The 22,486-nt window shown below is 39.1% G+C and overlaps 1 protein-coding gene across 1 annotated transcript in view; it reads left to right on the plus strand.

The window, feature by feature from the left end:
* LOC139936123 (gamma-aminobutyric acid type B receptor subunit 2-like) overlaps positions 1-22,486 on the plus strand; it is a 104,190-nt gene that overhangs the window by 72,699 nt on the left and 9,005 nt on the right. The window contains exons 6-13 of the mRNA XM_071930855.1: positions 1,440-1,628; positions 5,565-5,828; positions 6,462-6,522; positions 7,086-7,175; positions 15,085-15,235; positions 15,860-15,992; positions 18,175-18,291; positions 19,160-19,282. Of these exons, the coding sequence (XP_071786956.1) occupies positions 1,440-1,628; positions 5,565-5,828; positions 6,462-6,522; positions 7,086-7,175; positions 15,085-15,235; positions 15,860-15,992; positions 18,175-18,291; positions 19,160-19,282 (1,128 nt within the window). The remainder of the gene's footprint in view (positions 1-1,439; positions 1,629-5,564; positions 5,829-6,461; positions 6,523-7,085; positions 7,176-15,084; positions 15,236-15,859; positions 15,993-18,174; positions 18,292-19,159; positions 19,283-22,486) is intronic.

Raw genomic sequence — 22,486 nt, forward strand, 5'->3', positions numbered from 1 at the left:
TACAGATATCGGGACCTGTGTCAAAATGACAACAAAAAACGGATCGAACTGACACAGAACCAGAGTTTAAATCACATTCCTATAACGCGTTTACGGGTCAGCCTGTTCCGGAAACGAGTCAAGAATCATTGAATTAGAAATCCGGGTAATTTACGAGTGTAGCCCCCTCAAAGCATTCCGCGGAATCCTTCATCTTGCTCTTGCTCTTCGTGGTCATTCACTTTCTTCCTCTGATGTTAAAGACCTTTTCATTGAACTATGGAACTACACAAAGGTCTAACGAATCAATAAATTGCTGTATTTTCACTGGCAGACTCTTGAGTCTTTTTCAATAATGCCGTTTTCCTCGGAGCATTCAATATTTTAATACAAAGACTTATCGTTCCGTCCTATTGACTTTATACTGTATATCACAATACTGAGATGTGTACCTTTCCAGGGTCAAGTTATTTGCGTCGGATGGGGAAGAATTTGTTTGTATATGACTTTATAAATATGAATAAGGGAAAATCCACTTCAAGTAAACTGGCGCTGTGTTTTACGCCAACTGAAATAACATCTACACTACCACAATTCTTTGATAAGTAGGATTTGAAACTTTGCATGGTAGAAATACGATATGGGAAGGTTTGCGGTAACACCATGTAATGACTATCTCTTAATAAGTTGGGGTGGTTCTGAAAAGAACCGTTGGGTTCAACTCGACGTTTCGATCAGTATGCTCTGATCGTCTTCTGGAGAAAGATTCTTGGAGCTACTTTATTTAGCAGAAATGTTGTTTGTCGAGAAATCAAAATGCAAGAAACCAGAAACGGTACTTGTGATACGATATGCATGGTTACCTTATTCTAGAAAGAACAATTGGTCTGTGCTCTCTATAAAACGTTGCCCTCACGTTGCATAACTTAATCAAGTGATACTGAAAACTTGTATGGTAAAAGCTTTTGGGGTGATTTGATGACTTGGTTACACATGACAGGTTTTATAAGCAACTTTTAGATCACCAACTCCATTGTGTACAAAAGGAATACTGGTGGCATTGTTGTAACAGTTCACCAACAAAACGATTTTAAGTTGAAACGCAAATGATTATTTATTCTAGTTTGAGAATGCCCAGAGAACTGAGAATTGCCTCCTTTGCCTTGGCACTTAGCTCAAACACAATTATTTTGTGGAAGTCGTAAAATATAATTCACATATAACACAAGAAAGGGAATAGTCGTTCAACAAATAAAACAGTGAAGATGAAAATAACTACAGCTCGAAGGTTAAGTCTTGACTTCGTACAGAACAATAAAGCTATTTTGGGGCTGGACTGACGAATATTAACAATTGTGTTGAACTGAATCAGATAACTTACAGTGCGATCTGTTACTAACAGGGTTCTTATCGTGTATATATTATGGATCCATATTTTGCTTTTTGATCCATCTCACCAGGCCTACAAGAGTGACATGTACGGCTCTAAGTACGTCTGGCTACTACCAGGTTGGTTTCAGAGAGAGTGGTGGCGTGCCGAAGACGATACGGATTGTACGACCGATGAATTAGCCAAGACGGTAGCCGGTTACTTCGCCATCGATAGCTTGGACATTAATATAGATAACAGAAGCTCCATCTCGGGTCTTGTAAGTGATGGAATTCAACTATATCCTCAATAACCACCCCACCCCCTTCCCTGCCTGTAATGATGTGGCAAAGTACTGTCTTTAATAATGCAGGCGTTTTGGTCAAACTGTACGGCGTACTTTTGAGATGATGAGGCGACAGAATTTGCAGGAAAAGAGGACTTGCTTGTCAGTTCAAATTGATGCCGAAAATGTGACTTAAAAGATGAATTGCAATGATTAGTCGGGGATCGTCTGCAAAATGAACTATGTAGAAAGGGTAGACCGGCACTAACTTACACTGACATTCTCAAAATCGACACGGGACTTGAATCAGCAGATTTCAAGTCAGCAATGGGGGACAGGAAGGCTTGGGGAACCATCGTGATTCGAGGACATCACTCGACTTAAGCAAGCAAGCAAGCAAAAAAATGGTGTGCTACGGGGCAGGTTACTTCCAATCAACACGGTTTACTATCGATAAACATGATTTACCCATCAATAAAACATGGTTAACCCATCAATAAAACATGGTTTACAAACAATGCAAGTCAACATGGTTTACCAATAATGGTTCACCAGTTATGGTTCAGCATAATTGCAACATGGTTTACTATACTTGCAAAATGACTTCCCATCAACACAACAACATGGTTTGCCAGCAATGGAACATGCTTTACTATCATTACAACATGGTTTACCACCAATCACCATGGATTACTATCAATACAATATGGTTTACTTTCATTGCAACATGTTTTACGATCAGTGCACATCAATACGAAGTTTAGCATTTTTGTTTTTACATGTACATGAGTTCATGTCGTCTGGATTCGAATCTATCTGCATCCCACGTCTATTAAACATAACCAGTTTTTCACGGGTTTCTTGCAGGCAGTGGACACTATTGGTAATTACTCAAAATAATTATTAGCACAAAACCTTACTTGGATAACGAGTAATGGGGAGAGGTTGAGAAACTGCTCCCTCTGAAGTGACATAGTTTTCGAGAAAGAAGTAATTTTCCACGAATTTGATGTCGAGACCTCAGATTTAGAATTTGAGGTCTCGAAATCAACCATCGAATAGCACACAACTTCTTGTGACAAGGGTGTTTTTCTCTTTCATTTTCTCTTTCATTATTATCTCGCAACTTCAACGACCAATTGAGTTTAAATTTTCACAGGTTTGTATTTTATGCATATGTTGAGATACACAAAGTGAGAGGACTTGTCTTTGACAGTTACCAATAGTGTCCAGTGTCTTTAATTAAAATAAGAAACCATTACATACAGAAGAAATTAACACAATTTTTCGTAAACGAGGCTGATTCATGTTTAATGTCATTCAAATTAACTCACATATTAAATAATGCAAATTGACGTATGTTCTTTCTGCATACTCCTAAGTACTGGCAAAGATTAGCACAAAATATAAAACAAAAATTGTTACATCTGGGTTTTTTTTTTTCACTGTAAAACAGTATAGATAAACACACAAGCCTTGTTTACTCACTGTTTTTTCTCAAACATCAGCATGAAACAAAAACACAACCATCTCGACATAAACAAAATACCGTCTTAAGAAACTCTCCAGAGTTAGCACAGGCCTTTGTTTCCACCGAGTCCAATCATGGCATACATTTTTTGAATATTGCTATTTTTCTTTAAGAGCCCAACTCATGCACCAGTTAGCTGCGCCTCGCTCAATACAGCTTATCAAATATTCACTACCCATCGCTCCCAATCCATATTTTACCATGAAAGTGTGAATGCCTTTTCCCCATCACTGGGTCCCGGTTTTTTTAAAGGCATTTCTGTAACGTTATATGACAGGGTTGAGATAATAATATGAAAGAATATGTGCCCTCCGTTTCTACTTGGGCTAACTGTGGCCAAACACTTCCCGCGTTGAAATAAAGTTCCCGCCATAATTTGACGGCACTTTGAATTCGTAGACACTCTAATTAGATAGCCCCGAACGCTATTAAAATGTTTGCCAAATAGAATCACAATGCAGATTTGTGTATACTCAAAGTATATATAATAATATGCCACTATATTTTCCCTCAGTTTCTCCTTATGACAACTGTGGCCCTACACACTTCCCCGTTTAAATAAAGTTCCGCCATAATTTGACGGCACTTTTGAACTCGTCCAATGTACACAGTAAGCATTCTAATTAGATAGCCCAAACACTATTACAATATTCAAATAGAATCACATTGCAGTTTTGTGTTTTCTCAAAGTATAGATAATAATAAACCACTATATTTGCCCTCAGTTTATCCAGTGGCCCTACACACTTCCCTGTTTAAATAAAGTTCCGCCATAATTTGACGGCACTTTTGAACTCGTCCAATCTACAGTAGAAGTGTACCGCTAAACAGAATCACATTTCAGTTTTGATGTATACTCAAAGTATTTGAGTTATATTAAGTATCACATCTAACATGTAAGTTGAGAACTATTTTCGCGTTCTGATTACTACCATTATTGAACTTGGTATAATTAGTATACACTACACGCTATTGACCGATATATTAAACAAACGTGCCGGCAATACCGCATGGTTGACCCACTTTTTAAAACGTCTCGAAGTAGTTTTTGAGATGCCGACTTAATTTTGCTCAGTTGCATTTTATTTTAGTAGACAATTCAATCAATCAATCAATAAAAAGAAATTTATAAAGCGCCAAAATCAAAAGTTTGCTCTAAGGTGCTGATGTATGGGCACAAACAGGAGACACGTTATTGATGATACACCTCCTGAAACAGGTGAGCTTTCAGGAGTGTCATGAACGTATGCAGTGAGGTGGTATCTCTTATAATTGTGGAAGTTGGTCACAGATTCTGGGTCCGTACACAGAAAACGATCAATTACAAGAGGACTGGCTAGCATTGTGGTCTAGTGGTAAGACATCTGCCATAGCATAACCAATTCCATGGGTTCGAATCCCGCCCAAATGAATTGCCTTTGAATTTTTCTTTTCACAGAATTTTTCTTTTCACAAAGCTCAGGAAAAAACTTAACATACAGTTATAAATTGGTTTATTTGTTTAAAAATGCCATCGCAGCATACCGCTGAATTGCGGCATAATTTACAATAATTAAAAATATTACATTAGTTATTAACAAGATTTACAATAGAAAAGAAATAGTGAACATTTGATTAAAAAAATCACAAAAGCAAATGGCCTGCCAGAAACGTACAAACAGGTTCACTACATTTGTATACATTTAAGACCAGAAATGTCATACAGTGCTAAATACGCATCGGTTAAAGGATTTGGGTACTTTTTGTAACACAAAACACAATGTCCACAGATATACGCTAAACTTACACTGTTTAAAAATGATGATAGTAGAAAGCGTACCTTAAAATATTAGTTGCTGAGGTGCTGTAGTTTTTGAGAAATGAGTAAAACAATGTCATGAAAATGTGTTTTTACATGCTAAAATAATTTTTGTCTCATGATCACTGAGACGAAAATTATTTTCTTGACATTGTTTTACTCATTTCTCGAAAACTACAGCACCCCAGCAAGTAATATTTTCAGGGAAGCTTTCTACTACCATTTTCTTCAAACTGTGTAAGTTTAATGTAAATCTGTGGACATCAAGTTGTTTGTCCTACAAAAAGTACATAGACCCTTTAAGGGTAAAACCCAAACTGTATGCGTCTCAGAAGCTCAAAATACTTAGCAACCGAACTCGGTAGTCAAGTGGTAAGACATCTGCTCTGCAATGCAAAGGTCACGGGTTCGAATCCCGCCCGAGTGATTTGCCCGTTGATTTGTGTGCAAATAACTCAGGGAAAATATACACAGCTTAATACACATCGGTTTAAGGGTGAACAAAAAACAAATTGTGTTCGTCACAGAAGTTCAAAATACTTGAAAGTCTGGTGGAAAAGATTTTTAAAACTTTACTGCGTCCAATTTTTTGTTATCATAGACATCCAACGCCTTCGAGCTAGAGATGCTGCGAAGGGGCGTGTCCACAGCTGGTAGTTACGCCCCTCACTCGTACGATGCCGTCTGGACAATAGCACTCACTATCAAGTCGGCCATGGATCATTTAAATAGAACGGAGGGAGCCAATTGGAACTCGAGTTGGATGCACGTGGGGCATCGTGGGAGTGGCTTCACGTATGATAACCAACCAATGAGGGACCTGTATACGGAAATCGTGTCCGATCTACGTTTTACGGGAGTATCGGTTAGTATAGATAATACAGATTCTATTTCTCAACAATTTTAGAACTCTGTTTTTTGACGCTTTTTGGTTCCAGCTAATCCCTTTGTTGGTTGGGGTGTTTAAGCTACATACGAAGTGTGGGCCTGGGAACAAAAGAGGTCTACATCCACACAGTGATATATACTGTGCGGAGAAATACGATTCTCCTAAGTGTATAGAGAAAAAATGAATGTTCACATAGTGACTGCAACACAGATAAGAGCTGTGGGTGTATGTGTGTGTTTGTATTGCCTTACGTCCGAGAACATTTAGCAAAAGGGACAATAGGTCCTCACTAGTCGGTACTTTGTTTTTAGGTGTCCTCACTGGTCCTTTGTGTACAAAACGAATGGGGATTGCTTCAATACAGGACAACAGAAAGTACAATAGGTGTCCTCTAACGTATAAGAGTGCTGTACCTGCGTGAGGGTGTAGGGGGTTACAGGGTATGTGTGGGGACAGACATTCAATTCGTCAAAGGGCCATTTTGAAATGTGATCATCAAACTTTTGACTTCGGCAAACTACGGTAGGGTTAAAAGGGGAACTTTACTGACCTAAGTTTTTTTTAATGTCCAACGCATAACTCCTTGTGTCATTTCATTTTGTTTTGAAGGGACCTGTGAGATTTAAGGGACCGGACCGTTATGGAGTGACGACCTTTCGACAAAATCAGGGTGAGGGACTTGTAATGTTTTGGAGTCCAATATGGATAATTATTGGACGCTTAGCAGCGTCGATAACATGGACAAGCAATGCTTACCAAGTGTAGACCTGAGAACAAAAAGAGGTCCAAGCAATGTAGGTAACTCGAAACACTATGGGTAAATTCGTTTAGCTTCCCTGGGTCGACCCCGCAGTGCTCACTCGGGTGAACCCCTGACAAGAGCTAAACGAACGATCACACTCGCCGTCTCGTGGTGACGACATGCACCTCAGGTCACCCCAAGTGACCCACTCCACAAGCAGGGCACTGGGGGCTGACCCGGGTGAGCCCGTCAAAGCTATTCGAACGTACCGGGGCAGACCGGGGTCGACCCAGAGAAGCTAAACGAACGCATCCATTGTGGATTTACACACGTCCACAAAGTGTTTTTCGCCAATATTGAAGGTCAATTAAATGTCCCCAGAGTGTATGTACACAGAGCTGTCGGATTCTATAAATTTGGATCAATTTAAGGTAATGGAAATTCAGTATCTTAAGCTAATTCATCTGCATTGCTGTGTGTGTTTCTTCCAGGAGGAGAGATGAAACTAGTCGGTTTATACTTCCCAGAGGAAGCAAAGTTAGTCTTCGAGGGAAAAGACCTCACACCCGTTTTCTGGGAAGGTAAGGATAATTTTACTTTAAAATGCTCTTTCTTTACGTTGCGTTCACCGAGCCAGACCTAGAACTCTAGTTGCGTGATAGGTTTGCGGTAACACCATGTAATATGTAGGTTTGTTGTCGATATAGAGTGGAGAATCCAGCTTTTGGTTCATGTGTGTTGCTCTTTAAAACTTCACTGAGAGCTTGGAGGAAGGGCCCTCAACGCTGAGAGTATAGTAAGGTGAACTACTCATGGTGCAACAAAAAGGATCATTCTGTGGAGATGAATGTATGATATTCCTCAATACGGAACCACATAGTTCTGCTTTGGGTCTCATGTGACAAATGATAACTTTTCCAAATTCGTAGTAATTGGCCAAAGTGATTTTCGTGTGTAAACTGTTTGCGTTACCTCCAATTTTCTCTCATGTGTTTTTGTTCGATTTCTTGATAAAATTTATACTTGACTAAATTCCCAAGGGCACTGTCAATAGCCAATTCAAGTTTGTGTGTTTGGCCAAATGCAATTCCAGATTGATATCAGTCTAAAGTTGACTGAGGGAAATTGTTCAGTCTTCCTGTCCCTATAATGTACACGAGTACCCAGCTGCCGTTGTGTTGTCTTAGCATCGGAGTCAGTTTGGTTTGTCTATACGCTCAATCGATTCGTAGGCCGTGCAAACTCGCTAAGTGACGGCGCAATTTCTGGACAGAGCGGCCAGGTGATTGTAGAAAATGTCGGTGTATATATATTATAACAAATTGTGAATGGGGTAAATGTAACCGATGCTCGACCGTGTGTTGGTACTATCACCTGCAGATGGGTGGGGACGAGCTGTTGTATCAAGTTTTGTCCACACATCGTGTTGTATCGGTCAACTTAATATTTTCTTTTACTTTCAAGGCTTTTCAGCATGTTTGTAAAGTGAGAAGAAAACAACAATTAAATAATAAAAAAAAAAAAATCAAAATATTTCAGTAGGATTTGAAACTTTGCATGTTGGAAATACGACTTAGTAAAGTTTTGCGGTAACACCTGGTAATGACAATCTCTAAATGACTTGGGGTGGTTCTGAAAAAAGGTTTATGTCCACACATGCTCATCAACAACGATAACATGACTGAGTCAGTAGAATAACAAAATTAAATAAGTGGGATTTCAACTTTTGTATGGTGGAAGTATAATTAAGAAAGGTTTTCAGTAACACCGTACGAAAAGATCTATTTTGAGTTGTGTTTGTTCTGAAAAGAACCGATGGTTAACGAACAACTTGACTAAGTGTTATCTTCGTAAAGCCCACGACAATTTTATCAAGAAAAACACTTCGCTTGATTTTACCATTTGCCACTCATCCTCTCACTCTGAGTCGGTTTCCGACTGAAAAACAAACAATTAAAATTATTTTTACCAGTAAACAAAACCATGGATTAGGAAATATGTGTTAAATTTCCCAAACAAAATTAGAAGAAAACTCCACTCTGCAGTTTATCATAAAAATGTGACCTTTAAATTCCAAAGTTCTACTCACAACGTAAGGATTGAGGTAATTAATTCAGGTCAGCCAATTTTCGTCATATACAAAATGTTTTGTATGTTTGTATGCGAAGCGCAATGATCATATTTGGGGATTGCGCTGTAAAATTAGAGTTGTTATTATTCATATATTCTCACCTTCATGTTAATTTTTTGTACAGAAATAATACATTCTTGAAATGATATCATAACTGACTTTTCTTTGTCATGGTAGCAAATAATTGAGATCTTAAAGCAGACCTAAAAACACGGTAACACTTTTGTCCATTTAAACAAAACAACTCTATTTAACTCTGTAAGGAACATCTTTTGTATGTCCATCAATTCAGCTAGCGGCAAAAACAATTCACCTCTCAAGGGTTCGTTCGGTATTTGTTTCTTGAAGCCATTTCTGTCTCCACCATCCCCGGGGGAATTGTGAGGACTCTCCCCTTGTAGCTAAGTGTTAACCTCGTACCCATCGCTTACTCAAACACCAAGCTGTTTATATCCAACTCACTTTTCAGCTTCGATTTCTCCCTCTCTTCTTTTGCGTTTTGCTTTACCGAATATAGAACACCCCTCTAGAGAGAGTCGGACAACCCATCGCAGGTATCGATTAATGACACCAAGTGGTTGTTTTCACATTGCACGGGGGTCATGTCCTCGACTCGTAATAGAAACCCTCCAATAACATCGAAAACTGGTTCATTTCATCCCCTCTCTCCAATTACATCGAAAACTGGTTCATTTTAGCACTGGTTTTTTTTTTATTGTTTTGCTTTATTTTAAGTAATGGAAATATTACACGAGGATACGAATGTATGTTAAAAACGTGTTTATTATTACTGTGTGAAATGAGATACCCCACTCTCGTGTGTCTGGATCCCTATGGGGTCAACTCAATGCTTATTTGTTATGAGTAAATATTAGTGCTGGATATTGGGGGAAACTAGCACCAATCTATTCAACTTGTGTGTTTTTGTTATATGCTAAAAACGCTAAGGAGGGTTTTTTTTTTACCGCGTCACGTAAAACAAGATACGCTGATATCACATTGCGCATTCAATATTAAATGAATGCCGTGCCTCGCCCGCAATATAATGAGAATACGGCACGTAAATTAAACGTTCCTTTATTTGCAATAACATGGTTGGTTGCAAATACAATATATGTGCAAATTGCATCTTTTTGCAATATGGTTCTTACAAAATCTCACAGAAGGCAGGTGAGACTTGGCTGGAGGGTGAGAACAAAACGACCTTTAAGCACAAATCACATTATTGATAGTGCAACACAAATAGGAACACAATCTTGTTTTGCGAATGGGTCAAACATTAAAGTAACCAAACGAAGACATACTTAAAGGTAAAGGCTTCAATATAATTGTTTGCATTAAAGGCACTGGAAACTATTGGTAATTAATCAAAATAATTGTAAGCTTAAAACATTACTTGGCATTAAACGAGTAATGAAGAGTTGTTGTTCACAACATTGTCAGAAACGGCTCCCTCTGAAAAATTAGTTTTGAGACTAAAAAGTGGTATTTTCTCACTCAAATGGTATCGACTTCAGGCTTTTGGGCTGTCAAAAGCGTTGGAAGTGCCCGTCTGGATGAATGGTTGGAAATATGTTTTTTTTTTAAATATCCACACAAACATGTCTCACAATTGCGTGGCTGTCCTATTTACTTTGGGTTTGTTTGTTTGTTTGTTTTTTTATTTCCAAATATCACAATAAATAATCATGAAACATACAAGAAATAAGAACAACGAGTGATAAGAGGAGGGCACCAGGAAAAAGCCTAGGCTTGTACAGAGCCTGGACCCTTTATAATGTAAATTAATAGGTTTTAGTTTATAACAATAACAATATTGATTATTGAAATTAAGGTACGGTGAAAGGTATAGTGCAAACAGCAAAAATAACACAATGATTGTTTGTAATTAAACTGTTTTGAAAAAATTTGTTTGCTATGCAGCCATAAATACATATTGAGAGTTGATAACAAAAAGGAAAATTAACAGAACATTATTTAGGAAATTACAAAACTTGATAATTTGGAATGGATAATCATGGTACGCGTGTAGTTACAGGTGGTGTCATTTTAGACGATACTGGTTATAAGTAGGTTTTTCATGTATTTTTTGAAGCTGTGCACAGTTCTAAATGAAGGTATTGGGGTGAGCTGATTCCAGAGTAGGGGGCCTTGATGTCTGACTGTTTTCATAAATAAAGTGGTCCAAACCTTTTCCAATATGATTGGGTTGAAGTAACATGGTCCGCCATTTTGTGGCATCAAACATTTTTGTTTATCAAAATGGTGGACCGTACTAGTTTCCGAAGTAAAAATAAAAAACACACACAATGTTATTGCGAAACGTACTTGTGTCTGGATCATTATATTTTACTTTTAAAACATCTTTTCACCCATATTCGTTTTATTGCAAACGCTTTTTAAAGCCCAAAGAGCCCAATTCGAGGGCCACGTGTTCCTTGAAGAGACGAATCTAGTTTGGCATCGAGCTTGTTATACGATAACTGTTCGTGATTGTTTATAGAGAAACAGATTGGTTCAAAGCGATTTGAGCTGGAGACTGGCAGCTTGTATCTAACCTTCTTCCATTGAAGTAGTGTTAGCTTTTTCTCCAGCAACGATATCTAACAAAAGTATGTTGTTAAAAGGAAACGCATTTGGCAGAACTTCTTGTGTCCGTACTTGAATCGCCACAAAATAAGAATACTTGAGTGACATCTTTCGGCGGTGTTTCCTCAGGTTGTTATTTTACTGTGTTATTTTCCCGCGCAACAGCAACAAAAGACGTGTGGTTATAGTGTGCGTGCTGTGGGCAACGGATTCGTAACAGTTTATGCTTTGGGCGCCAAGTTGCTCAAAAGCTCTTTAGTCTTCGATCAAGCAATTTCACCTGTTACATCGCGGTAGATTGACAAACAAACGTAATAACCTAGTTTTTTTTTTGTTTAAAGGCACTGAACACCTTTTGTCAATGAGCAGTATTCTCACTTGGGCCCAATTTCATAGAGCTGCTTAAGCAAAAAATTCATTGCTTAGTAAATTCAAATTACCGGACAAGACTCCACTCAATTGTAATGCTAAGTAAACAACACCTTAATACTAGTCATAAGCAATGTATATATGGCAGGAAATTTTGGCCAGTAACATGTGTAAAATAAGCGAGCTATTTTCGTGCTTAAGCAAATTGTTTGCTTAAGCAGCTCTATGAAATTGGCCCTTGGTGTTTTTAATATGCATACATGTACAAATCTATGGAAATTTTGGCCTGATTGGTCATCGAAGTTGCATGAAAATAATGAAAGAAAAAAACACCCCTGTTGCACATTGTGTGTTCTTTTAGATACCTATGGCTTTGGGCCTGGAGTCTTTTTCATTTGAGTGAAAAATTATCTCCTCAAAAGCTACGTACCTTCAGAGGGAGCCATTTCTCACAATATTTTATACTATCAACAGGTCTCCATCGCTCGTAACCAAGTAGGTTTTGATGCTAGCCATTATTTTGAGAAACTACCAATAGTGTCCATCCAATACCTTTAGAGCTTACATTAAAACATTGTAAAATCAGTTTCTGAAGGCCCTTTTATATGTCTATTTAAAAATCCCCAATTACATAATAATTTGTAAATCCAATTTTAGGAGATTTCCGGGCATTAAAATAACACGAATAACTATAGTTAACAGGGAGTTTTAAATCAGTATGATAGTTACTAAAACTTAATTACGACCACTCATCATTATCTATACCCACCACTTCTGGCCATTTTTAAAGGACGTTCATACGAGCACATACAAGTCACAAGGGAACCTACCCTTCTCATTAACATCAACAGCTGCAGTCAGAAAGCTCTGATGAACGGCGAGGGTGATGCTCGAACGACTCGCTCGGATAAACAGAGAGAAGCAGAACTAATCCGGATTGAAGAGAACAAATATTACTTTACAAGGAGCTTTTGAGATGGAGAGATGACTGTAATTTGATTTGGGTGTTTCACTGGGGCTTTGCTGAGGTTGATGACACTGAGTCGGTGGGTGGAATTATTGCGTAAAATATATAGAAAATGTCTCACTGAGAACGCTTTCAAAAATCAACATTCAGCAGACGAAATCGGCTGGTTTGTATATAAACTAAATGTTTTTTCTTTGTTCCACCCTAAATTATTTTATATTTACCCAGGCAGTTTCCCATGTGGTTTAGATACAAATTAAGACATAGGAAGAGAAAGCTTTATTGATCTCCAAAAAGAAGAAAATGCATTGCTCACACAAGTATTTATTAGAAGCACCACAAATATAAAACAGAAACAAACTGCAGACAAACAAATTTAATCTGCATTAAATTAGGCCTAAGCATATACATTTTCAGGAACAAATAGCGAACAAAAAAAACATGCACAAATTGTTACCATGTAATGACTTGGTCCTAGTAATTTTAGCTGAAAACCGAAATCAATTGTTGCCCTGTTTGCATGTCTTTAGATACAGTAGCTTTATAACCAGTAAGGTTTTGGACTAAAATTCAACAATTATGTTGATTATTCTTACAAATCCTGTGAAATACATTTGCTTTTAAACCAAATCTGAAAAAAATTATTTTGCACAACCAAGAGATACACAATATTATTTTACATCTTTAATAATAATGTGGCAAAAACCACCACACATTATTTTGTTTAAGTTCACAAAACCAAATTTCAAAGTGTAAAGCTTCGCATTTCTGTTTCTGAGTTATTTTTGGACTCGTGTAACCGTTCCTGCTCGAATTTTCGGTTAAGAGTTCCAAAATTGTTACCTCGCTATTATTTCAAATCATACACCTTTGGGTAGGGTAGGAAATCTAAACCTGAGCAGATAGTGTTAGAATCCACACCGTTGGGTGTCAATATTAGGCAGTCTGCCACAGATAAACACCATCAGGAAAATTAAGTGACACCACGCTCGCACTTTCACCACCCTGGAGCTTTTGCAGATTTATTTTTTAATACTTTTTTTGTCACATGAGATGTAAAGTTCACAACTTTAGACCTTTATCATGGTGCAGCCATCTTGAATTTCTCCCACTGATATCAATGTTACCAAACCGAGGCTGAAAGAACAAAATAGTCTAGTTCCTATTTGCAAAATGATTATTGGCATTCATTATCGTTATTCGATACGAGGAACATGACAAGATGGAGGCAGCATGATAAAGGTCTATATGCCAGTATCTCCAGACGTGGATTTCTTTGATGAAAGAAAATGGAACAAACACCCACTTTCAGACTGCAACGTGGGCAATAGACGCCACTACCTTACCACACACTGTTGATTTACTATTAAAAAAAGGACACCAACACTGACGGAACGCGAGGGAAATTACACTCAGAGATTTTCATCCGAATTAGGCTGAGCATTTTTTGACTTTTTTTCTTGTATGAGGAACTCTCCAGGGATAATTTATTGTCGCAATCGTAGTTTGAGTTCTGTGTTTGAACCTGATTGTACTTTGTCCCCCTTTCCATCAGGAAAGAAAAACAGAGTCCCATGCGCTCTTGCAATTACTACGCGTGTTCCACAGGGATCCGTTTTGGGTCCACCTTTGTTTATTATTTACACGTGATCTATATATTTGCGTCCTATGGGGTTTAGACTGTAACGAATGATGTGTGGGATGAGGCTACCCTTCAAAACCGGATTGCTAGGAACAAATTGGGATAGCTGGAAGGGGAAATGAGCAAATGAGGAATAAGAATATCCTAACGAAAAAGTCATGAGGGCTCTAATTAAGACTTATTGTTGGTGTTTTCGACGTCGTCGTCGTTGTCGTTGTCATTATTCACGTTGTTGTTGACGTTTTTGTTGTCGCTGTTGCAGTTCCTGTTTTTGTTGTTGTTGTGGTTGTTACTAAAGAGCAAGTTCGGGTGGGCGACTATAGACTTGACCAGAAACTGTGACTTCGATATAGTCAATCTTCTTGTGCTCTATGGCCCTTTTCGAAACCACGACTTCGGCTTTGGATTCGGCTTAGGCTAGCTTAGTGCCGCGGTTGTTTTGACAATGAATTGCGCGTGCTTTGCGTATATTTGATGATGAAAAATGGAATGGTTGCATGCGTACACGTTTCGTCAAAATGGTCGTCAATGACGTCATGTGCCATCCATCAATGGGATACTTTGGAACGCTAGGTGGCAGCAGACTTACTAGGTAAGTTTCCATAGTTTACGTAGTTCTGAGCACGACAGATTATCGAGAACAATGGAATTTACCTGGTAATCCTGCTGCCACAAAGTTTCCCAAAAGGCTGCTACTGTTGTCGTCGTTGCTGATTGCCAAGAGTTGAACAATTTACGTGTTTTACACAAAATGCAGTAAACTCATTCTGCCATTTCTCGTCATTTTTACAGGGGGACGCCTACCCGTTGATAAGCTACGGGTGTATGATCAACGTCTTCGTATTAACTATGTCGCATACATCACCACCACTGCCTTGTCAGCGTGTGGATTAATACTGGCCGGTGTCTTCTTATTCTTCAATATCAATTATCGCAAAACAAAGTAAGAATTAAAAGGTCTTCATAAGTTGTTAAATTCCAAGGCAAAGAAAATGGCATGTGTAGTTCGATGATTATTGGTTTTGACAGTGAGGCAGATGATTTGGGGTCTGAGCCATTCTGACCCGGTGTGGCAGGAGATTCTGTCGCCCCCCCCCCCGCCCCCCCCCCCACCTCCCCCATATGGCAAACTGTGTACAAACTTTTGTTTGATAGCGCCCTCTTTTTAATAACCCTTCTCAAACCCACGTTAATCATTTCCCGTACGGGGCCAAACCTCCGGTGGACAGAGTTCACTGGGACACCGGACACTAGTCTAGCTCAAATTCCTCGTTAGTTTGACGACTCATTTCTGGGGCATTTCGACACCTATTTCGGGTCAGCCTGACCAAGCAATGGGTCAGGCTCCGTTGGACCCTGAACCGGGTCAATATTGAATCATTATAACTCAGTTTGGTGGGAAGAGTTAGATGTATTTCGATTTTAGTTTTTACAGTATTGAAAATTAACACGAAAAATGTTTTACGTGTACAACTCAATAGAAAGAGTTTTGACAGTAAAGTGTTTGACTACTTTGATTAATATTTTTTAATTTCAAATTTTTTGTTTTACCAATGATTCCACTCAGGTTTATCAAGTTATCTAGCCCCAATCTGAATAACATAACGATAGTCGGGTGCATCATGGTGTACGTCGCAGTCATCATGCTGGGTCTTGAGTCGGAGAGAGTCGGGTTACCAGTTTTTACACCGCTTTGCACGGTAAGCATATCGGCCGTTTGGGAAATCAAGGCATCAGCTTCGTCTCTAGCTTGACATGATTGGTAGAGCCGACCAAGTAGTTGCAGATAGTATTGCAAATGATGTTTTGTGTGATCAATTCTTTATGTACGTGACGTTACAAACCTGTGAAACTTTGGACTTAAAAGGCAGTGGACACTATTGGTAAATACTCAAAATAATTATTAGCATAAAACCTTTCTTGGTGACAAGTAATGGGGAGAGGTTGGTGGTATAAAACATTGTGAGAAACAGCTCCCTCTGAAGTGTCATAGTTTTGGAGAAAGAAGTAATTTTCCACCAATTTGATTTCGAGACCTCAAGTTTAATACTTGAGGTCTCGAAATCAACTATTAAACGCACACAACTTGGTGTTTTTTCTTTCATTATTATCTCGCAACTTTGATGACCGATTGAGCTCAAATTTTCACAGGTTTGTTATTTTATGCATATGTTGAGACACACCAACTGTGAATGCTAGTCTTTGACAATTACCAATAGTGTACACTGCCTTTAATCCATTGTGTGCAGGGGAAAGCAGGGGCAAGAGAAAAGAGCGAAAACAAGGCACAATTTTCCTTAATTTTTGGTTGTAACAATCGGAATCTTCTCTCGTGTTTTTGTTATGGTTGTCAGACAAAATGTCTTGATCATGACTAAACTTCATTTGAAAATATTTCACCGGGAAAAAAAACGGTTTTACTATTAAGTTCATAATCGGTAAGCCTTCAGACATAAATTTAGCAATGATCGTTTCTTACTAACTAATCATGTACGACGATGATCAAATTTCCAAGCCGAAAGTTTTTATCGTTTGCACATTTTGATGAAAAAGAAATAGAGGCATAAAGGAAACAACTTGTTGATGTGTCAAAATCGCTTAGTTGATTCACAAATTATTTTTAATTTAATTGTATACGCACTTCGGATGAAACGTTCGTTAAAACCAGGCTATGGCCGTGTCCGAAACGGCGACTTCGGCTACAGGCTACGGCGAGAAGCATCGCGTCTGCTAGTGTTGAAGAACAGGCCGACGCGCGCGATCTAAGCCGTAGCTGTAGCCGAAGTTGACGTTTCAGGGACACAGCTTGACTTTGAGACAATACTATGAACCTTTTGGAAACTACGGATTTGGCTTTGGATTCGGCTTGAGGCTCCGTTCTCGTGTCTGAAACACTGGTCGCGTATACGCAAAGCACGCGCCATTGTAAAAACAGCCGAGGGGCCAAACTAGCCTGAGCCGAATCCAAAGCCAAATCCAGTCGTTTCGAAAAGGACCCCCATGACCGTATCTGAAGCGGCTATTATTATTATTATTATTAATTATTCGGCCATTTACAAAGAACAATAACAATACATGTAATTGCAAATAAGATTATAGTTATAAGACAAAAATAAAATAAATGTGCTGAACAGAATACATGAATGCATACATGCTAAATATTGGCAACTAAAGCACTGGTCCTGAATGAAGATGACTGACATAAGGTTTGGATACATCAAGGAACATGTGAAGAATAGATGAGAGATGAGTGTGGATTGGGAAAGGACAGAAAATAGGGTGGGAGAGAGGCAACAGCATGGACCTATAGGGACAAAGCCGCCAATTCGAACACGGTCTCAACGACCCATTTTTAAGAAGCATAGTATGAACAAGTTCGGGTGAGTGACTAGACTTGACCAGAGCCGTATATTTGGAACCAGAAACTGTGACGTAGCTCTCAAATTGACCATATAGTCGACCATGCTCCGGTGCATGGTTCGATATGGTCAATCTCTCCCTCCCCCCCTCGAATTTGCTCTAAAGCACGAATAACACAAAACAAAGAAAGTACCAACCATTGAAGTTAACATTATAAGATCATCACTGAACAACTTCCGAAAGATCATGGGGTAGTCGTTCGAGCATTTGCCGCCCTGTGCTTTTGGAAAAAACTCCCCCAACTCAGGGAAGACATGTGGGACTATTGATAAGTTCAATATCAAATAAAAAAAACTCACCTTTATGACACAACATTTTTAATATATAATTTGCCTTTTTGTTTAGCGCCTTAAGCACCCCTTGTTTGGATTTGCTTTGTGCAATATACATGTCTTTATTATTAATTTTCCCTTGTATTTACGAGTATCAATTAACTGCAGAAATATTTGTGTTCTTCCACAGATACGTGCAGCCTTTTTAATGATTGGGTTCTCATTCGCATTTGGGTCAATGTTCGTCAAAACCTATCGTGTCTACCACATCATTACCCACGCTACCAGCAGGGTTATCAAACGAAAGGTATACCGTGTTCTCTTCATTTATACCCACCCGTTCCCTCGGGCTCCTCCCTCCCCCTCCCAAGTACTCTCTCCAAAAACACAAAAGCCAGCACAACGTTTTATAAAATATCTATATCAAAATGTGTTGTAATTTCGAATTTTGTTATGAGAATAATAGACCTTTCCCGTTAACTATATTAATGGGAGACTTTTGGGACGCTTGGTGGCAGCAGACTTACCAGGTAAAATCCATTGTTCTCGGTCATGTGCGCACGCTCAGAACTACGTAAACAATGGTAATTTACCTGGTAAGTCTGCTGCCACCTACGTCCCAAAGTCTCTCATTGCACATACCACGTCTTGCCCCAAGACGATATTGCTCGCTGGATAGTGTACTGCGCTCTGTAACTCGCTAAAGCGCGCGAGTTAGCGAGTAACAACTAAGCGCAGTACACTGCCCAATATTGCGCAATATCGTCTCGGGGCAAGACTAGTGTGCGCACTATACTAACATCACTCCTTGGTGGGTCTGACGGTGGCATGACGCATACGCGTTTCTGCGTCTGCCTGGGGCACAACTCTATTGCTTTTGCCGACCAATAAGCACTTACAAAATGACGGAGAACGCATTGGTTATGCATTGATATTATGGCTTATTTCCCTAAGCACTTTGATTTCCAACTTCCGATTGTCGGACCACTGCACTCCGAGTAACTTTATTATTAGACAACACATACGTCAAACCTTTACTCCCTGCCGTTTCGCCCTCAGCAGTTAACTCGTGAGTTTTGTTGTTCGTACGTATACATTTAGTTTACTTTTATAAAATGTAATAAATGTAATATTAATACATTTTGTTAAAACCTTTTGTTTCCGCTCTGATGCAGATGCTGCACGAGTCAACCTTGTTCCTCATGATAGGAATGTTATTACTCATAGACGTTATTATATTGACGGTCTGGAGCATCCTCGACCCCATGATTAGAGTGGAGGAAAGACTACCAAAAGAGGTATTGTACACTTTGATAAAATACATCAAACCTTGCCTCGTGAATACGCCTTCAAACACTATGTGGACTTAAAGGCAGTGGACACTATTGGTAATTACTCAAAATAATTATTAACATAAACCTTACTTGGTTCCGAGTAATGAGTAGAGGTTGATGGTATAAAGACACTCCTGGCAGAGATGCCAAGTCCAGAGGCCAGCTATGCGTAAGATTTTTCAAAGCCCAACCCCCCCCCCCCCCGCCCCCGAAAAAAATTGCCAGTTTTAGAAGGCCTTTCGAAATCGCCGCCCAACTTTTTTTTACTATTATTATTATTTTCTTTTTAAATCAGAAATTTAATTGTGGACAAAAAAGTGTTCCAAGATGCATCAAAACTATTATGAGGTACACAGAATATGTTGATGGTTAATGTGGAGGTACTATTGTGTCAGATGATTTCCTTCCAAACTAAAAAAAATGACTAAAAATGATGTCCAAAATCCTCCGCTCACTTCCAATAAGCGTTTTGCGCTCTGCCGAATGTTAGTTGAACCTTCTGGATGAGCAAAAGCGTGCGCATTCTGCAAATTGTACTCTGTTTGTACAAAGTTTGTACAAAAAAATAATGATTCTAATATTAACTGCGTGCAATCTGAAGATTGTGCAAAATTGAAGAATGCGTTTTTTGTACGCACGAGCGCGATTTGGCAATGCATGACGTTAATTTTTTTTTTTTTTTTCCCGGTCTGGCCCCAAGGTGTGAGAAAATGGTTGCTGTGCATGTGAGCGTGAGACAGAGCCCAAATGCGTGAGTTTCACGCCTAATGCGTGAGACTAAGGTCTGCGGTAGGTCTGCATTCCAAATGAGACACTACACAACCATACACACACAAATGGGAAACTACACAACCATACACAAATAACGGGTAACTACACAACCATACACATGTCAATGGGAAACTACACAACCATACACAAGTCAATGGGTAACTACACAACCATACACATGTCAATGGGAAACTACACAACCATACACAAGTCAATGGGACACTTCACAACCATACACATGTCAATGGGAATCGACACAACCATACACCAGTCAATGGGAAACTACACAACCATACACAAATAACGGGTAACTACACAACCATACACATGTCAATGGGAAACTACACAACCATACACAAGTCAATGGGACACTTCACAACCATACACATGTCAATGGGAATCGACACAACCATACACCAGTCAATGGGAAACTACACAACCATACACAAGTCAATGGGTAACTACACAACCATACACAAGTCAATGGGTAACTACACAACCATACACAAGTCAATGGGACACTTCACAACCATACACATGTCAATGGGAATCGACACAACCATACACCAGTCAATGGGAAACTATACAACCATACACAAGTCAATGGGTAACTACACAACCATACACATGTCAATGGGAAACTACACAACCATACACAAGTCAATGGGACACTTCACAACCATACACATGTCAATGGGAATCGACACAACCATACACCAGTCAATGGGAAACTACACAACCATACACAAGTCAATGGGAAACTATACAACCATACACAAGTCAATGGGAAACTACACAACCATACACAAGTCAATGGGAAAATACACAACCATACACATGTCAATGGGAATATACACAACCATACACAATTCCAGAGATGCCAAGTCCAGAGGCCAGCAATGCGTGCGATTTTCAAAGCTCAACCCCCCCCCCCCCCCCAGAAAACAAATTGCCAGTTTGAGAAGGCCTTTCGAAATCGCCCCCGCCCCCCCCCCCCCAACTTTTCTTTTGTATTTTTTTTTTATGGAAAAAAATCAGAAATTTAATTGTGGACAAAAAAGTGTTCCGAAATGCATCAAAAACCTCTTCAGAATAATTAAAACTAACGTGAGTTACACAGAATATGTTGATGGTTAATGTGGAGGTACGATTGTGTCAGATTATTTCCTTCCAAACTAAAAACAAAATTGACTCAAAATGATGTCCAAAATCCTCCACTCACTTCCTCTGCCTGTTGTGTCTTCGCTAGTGGAGCGCATTTAACGAGTTTGCTAAAACGAATCGGGAAAAACTTGTGCGCAATAAGCGTTTTGCGCTCTGCCGAATTTTTGTTGAACCTGCTGGATGAGCAAAAGCGTGCGCAATCTGCAAATTTGTGCTCTGTTTATACAAAACAAATGATGATTCTGATAAACTGCGTGCAATCTGAAGATTGTTCAAACATTGAAGATCGTGTTTTTTTGTACACACGAGCGCGATTTGGCAATGCATGACGTTAATTTTTATTTTATTGTTTTCCCGGTCTGGCCCCAATATGTGAGAAAATGGTTGATGTGCGTGTGAGCGTGAGACAGAGCCCAAATGCGTGAGTCTCACGCCTAATGCTTGAGACTTGGTAGGTCTGTCTTGGCCCATAGAAAAAGAACTTTCCTATTAAGACGGTACCTAAAGCCAAGACAAAACAAGTGTGTTTTTTGGTTAGTTTTGAAGCTGTATTGTCTACTAGTCTGGGGTTCAGTGGAAGAGCATTCCCAAGAGATGGTCCAAAGTGTGTTTAGAATTAGAAATGTTTAGAAGCATATAGTGTTTGATGAGCGAAGCCATCTGGCAGACATAAACAATATCGTATCGAGGATATCTGTACTGTTAGTGTTACCGCATTATTTATTGCAAGCAGTATTTCTGTCATCCAAAACCACGTATTTTGTTATGCTCAGCATCATGCGGCACTATTAAAGGAACACGTTGCCTTGGATCGGACGAGTTGGTCTTTGAAAGCGTACTGATTAGAAAGATGTTTTAAAGTAGAATACAATGATCCACGCAAGTATCACTCGACAATGCGTGGGTTTCCTTTTACCTCGTCGACTAACACGGTCGGCCATTTATGGAAGTCAAATAGTTGACTTCCATAAATGGCCGACCGTGTAAGGTTCGCAAAGTAAAAGGAAAACCACACAATTTCGAGGCAAATTCGTCTGGATCATTGTATTCTACTTTTTAAACCTCTTTCTAACGATATGCATTTAATAACAAACGGTAACAAACGCTTTTCAAAGACCAACTCGACCGATCCAAGGCAACTTGTTCCTTAAATGAGAACAAAAAAAATAAAGTTTAAGTTAAAAAACAAAAAAAACATTTCAACGGAGTCCCTCGTCCTCGTCAAAACAATGA

The sequence above is a fragment of the Asterias amurensis genome, chromosome 4, assembly GCF_032118995.1.
Source record: "Asterias amurensis chromosome 4, ASM3211899v1".
NCBI lineage: Eukaryota > Metazoa > Echinodermata > Asteroidea > Forcipulatida > Asteriidae > Asterias > Asterias amurensis.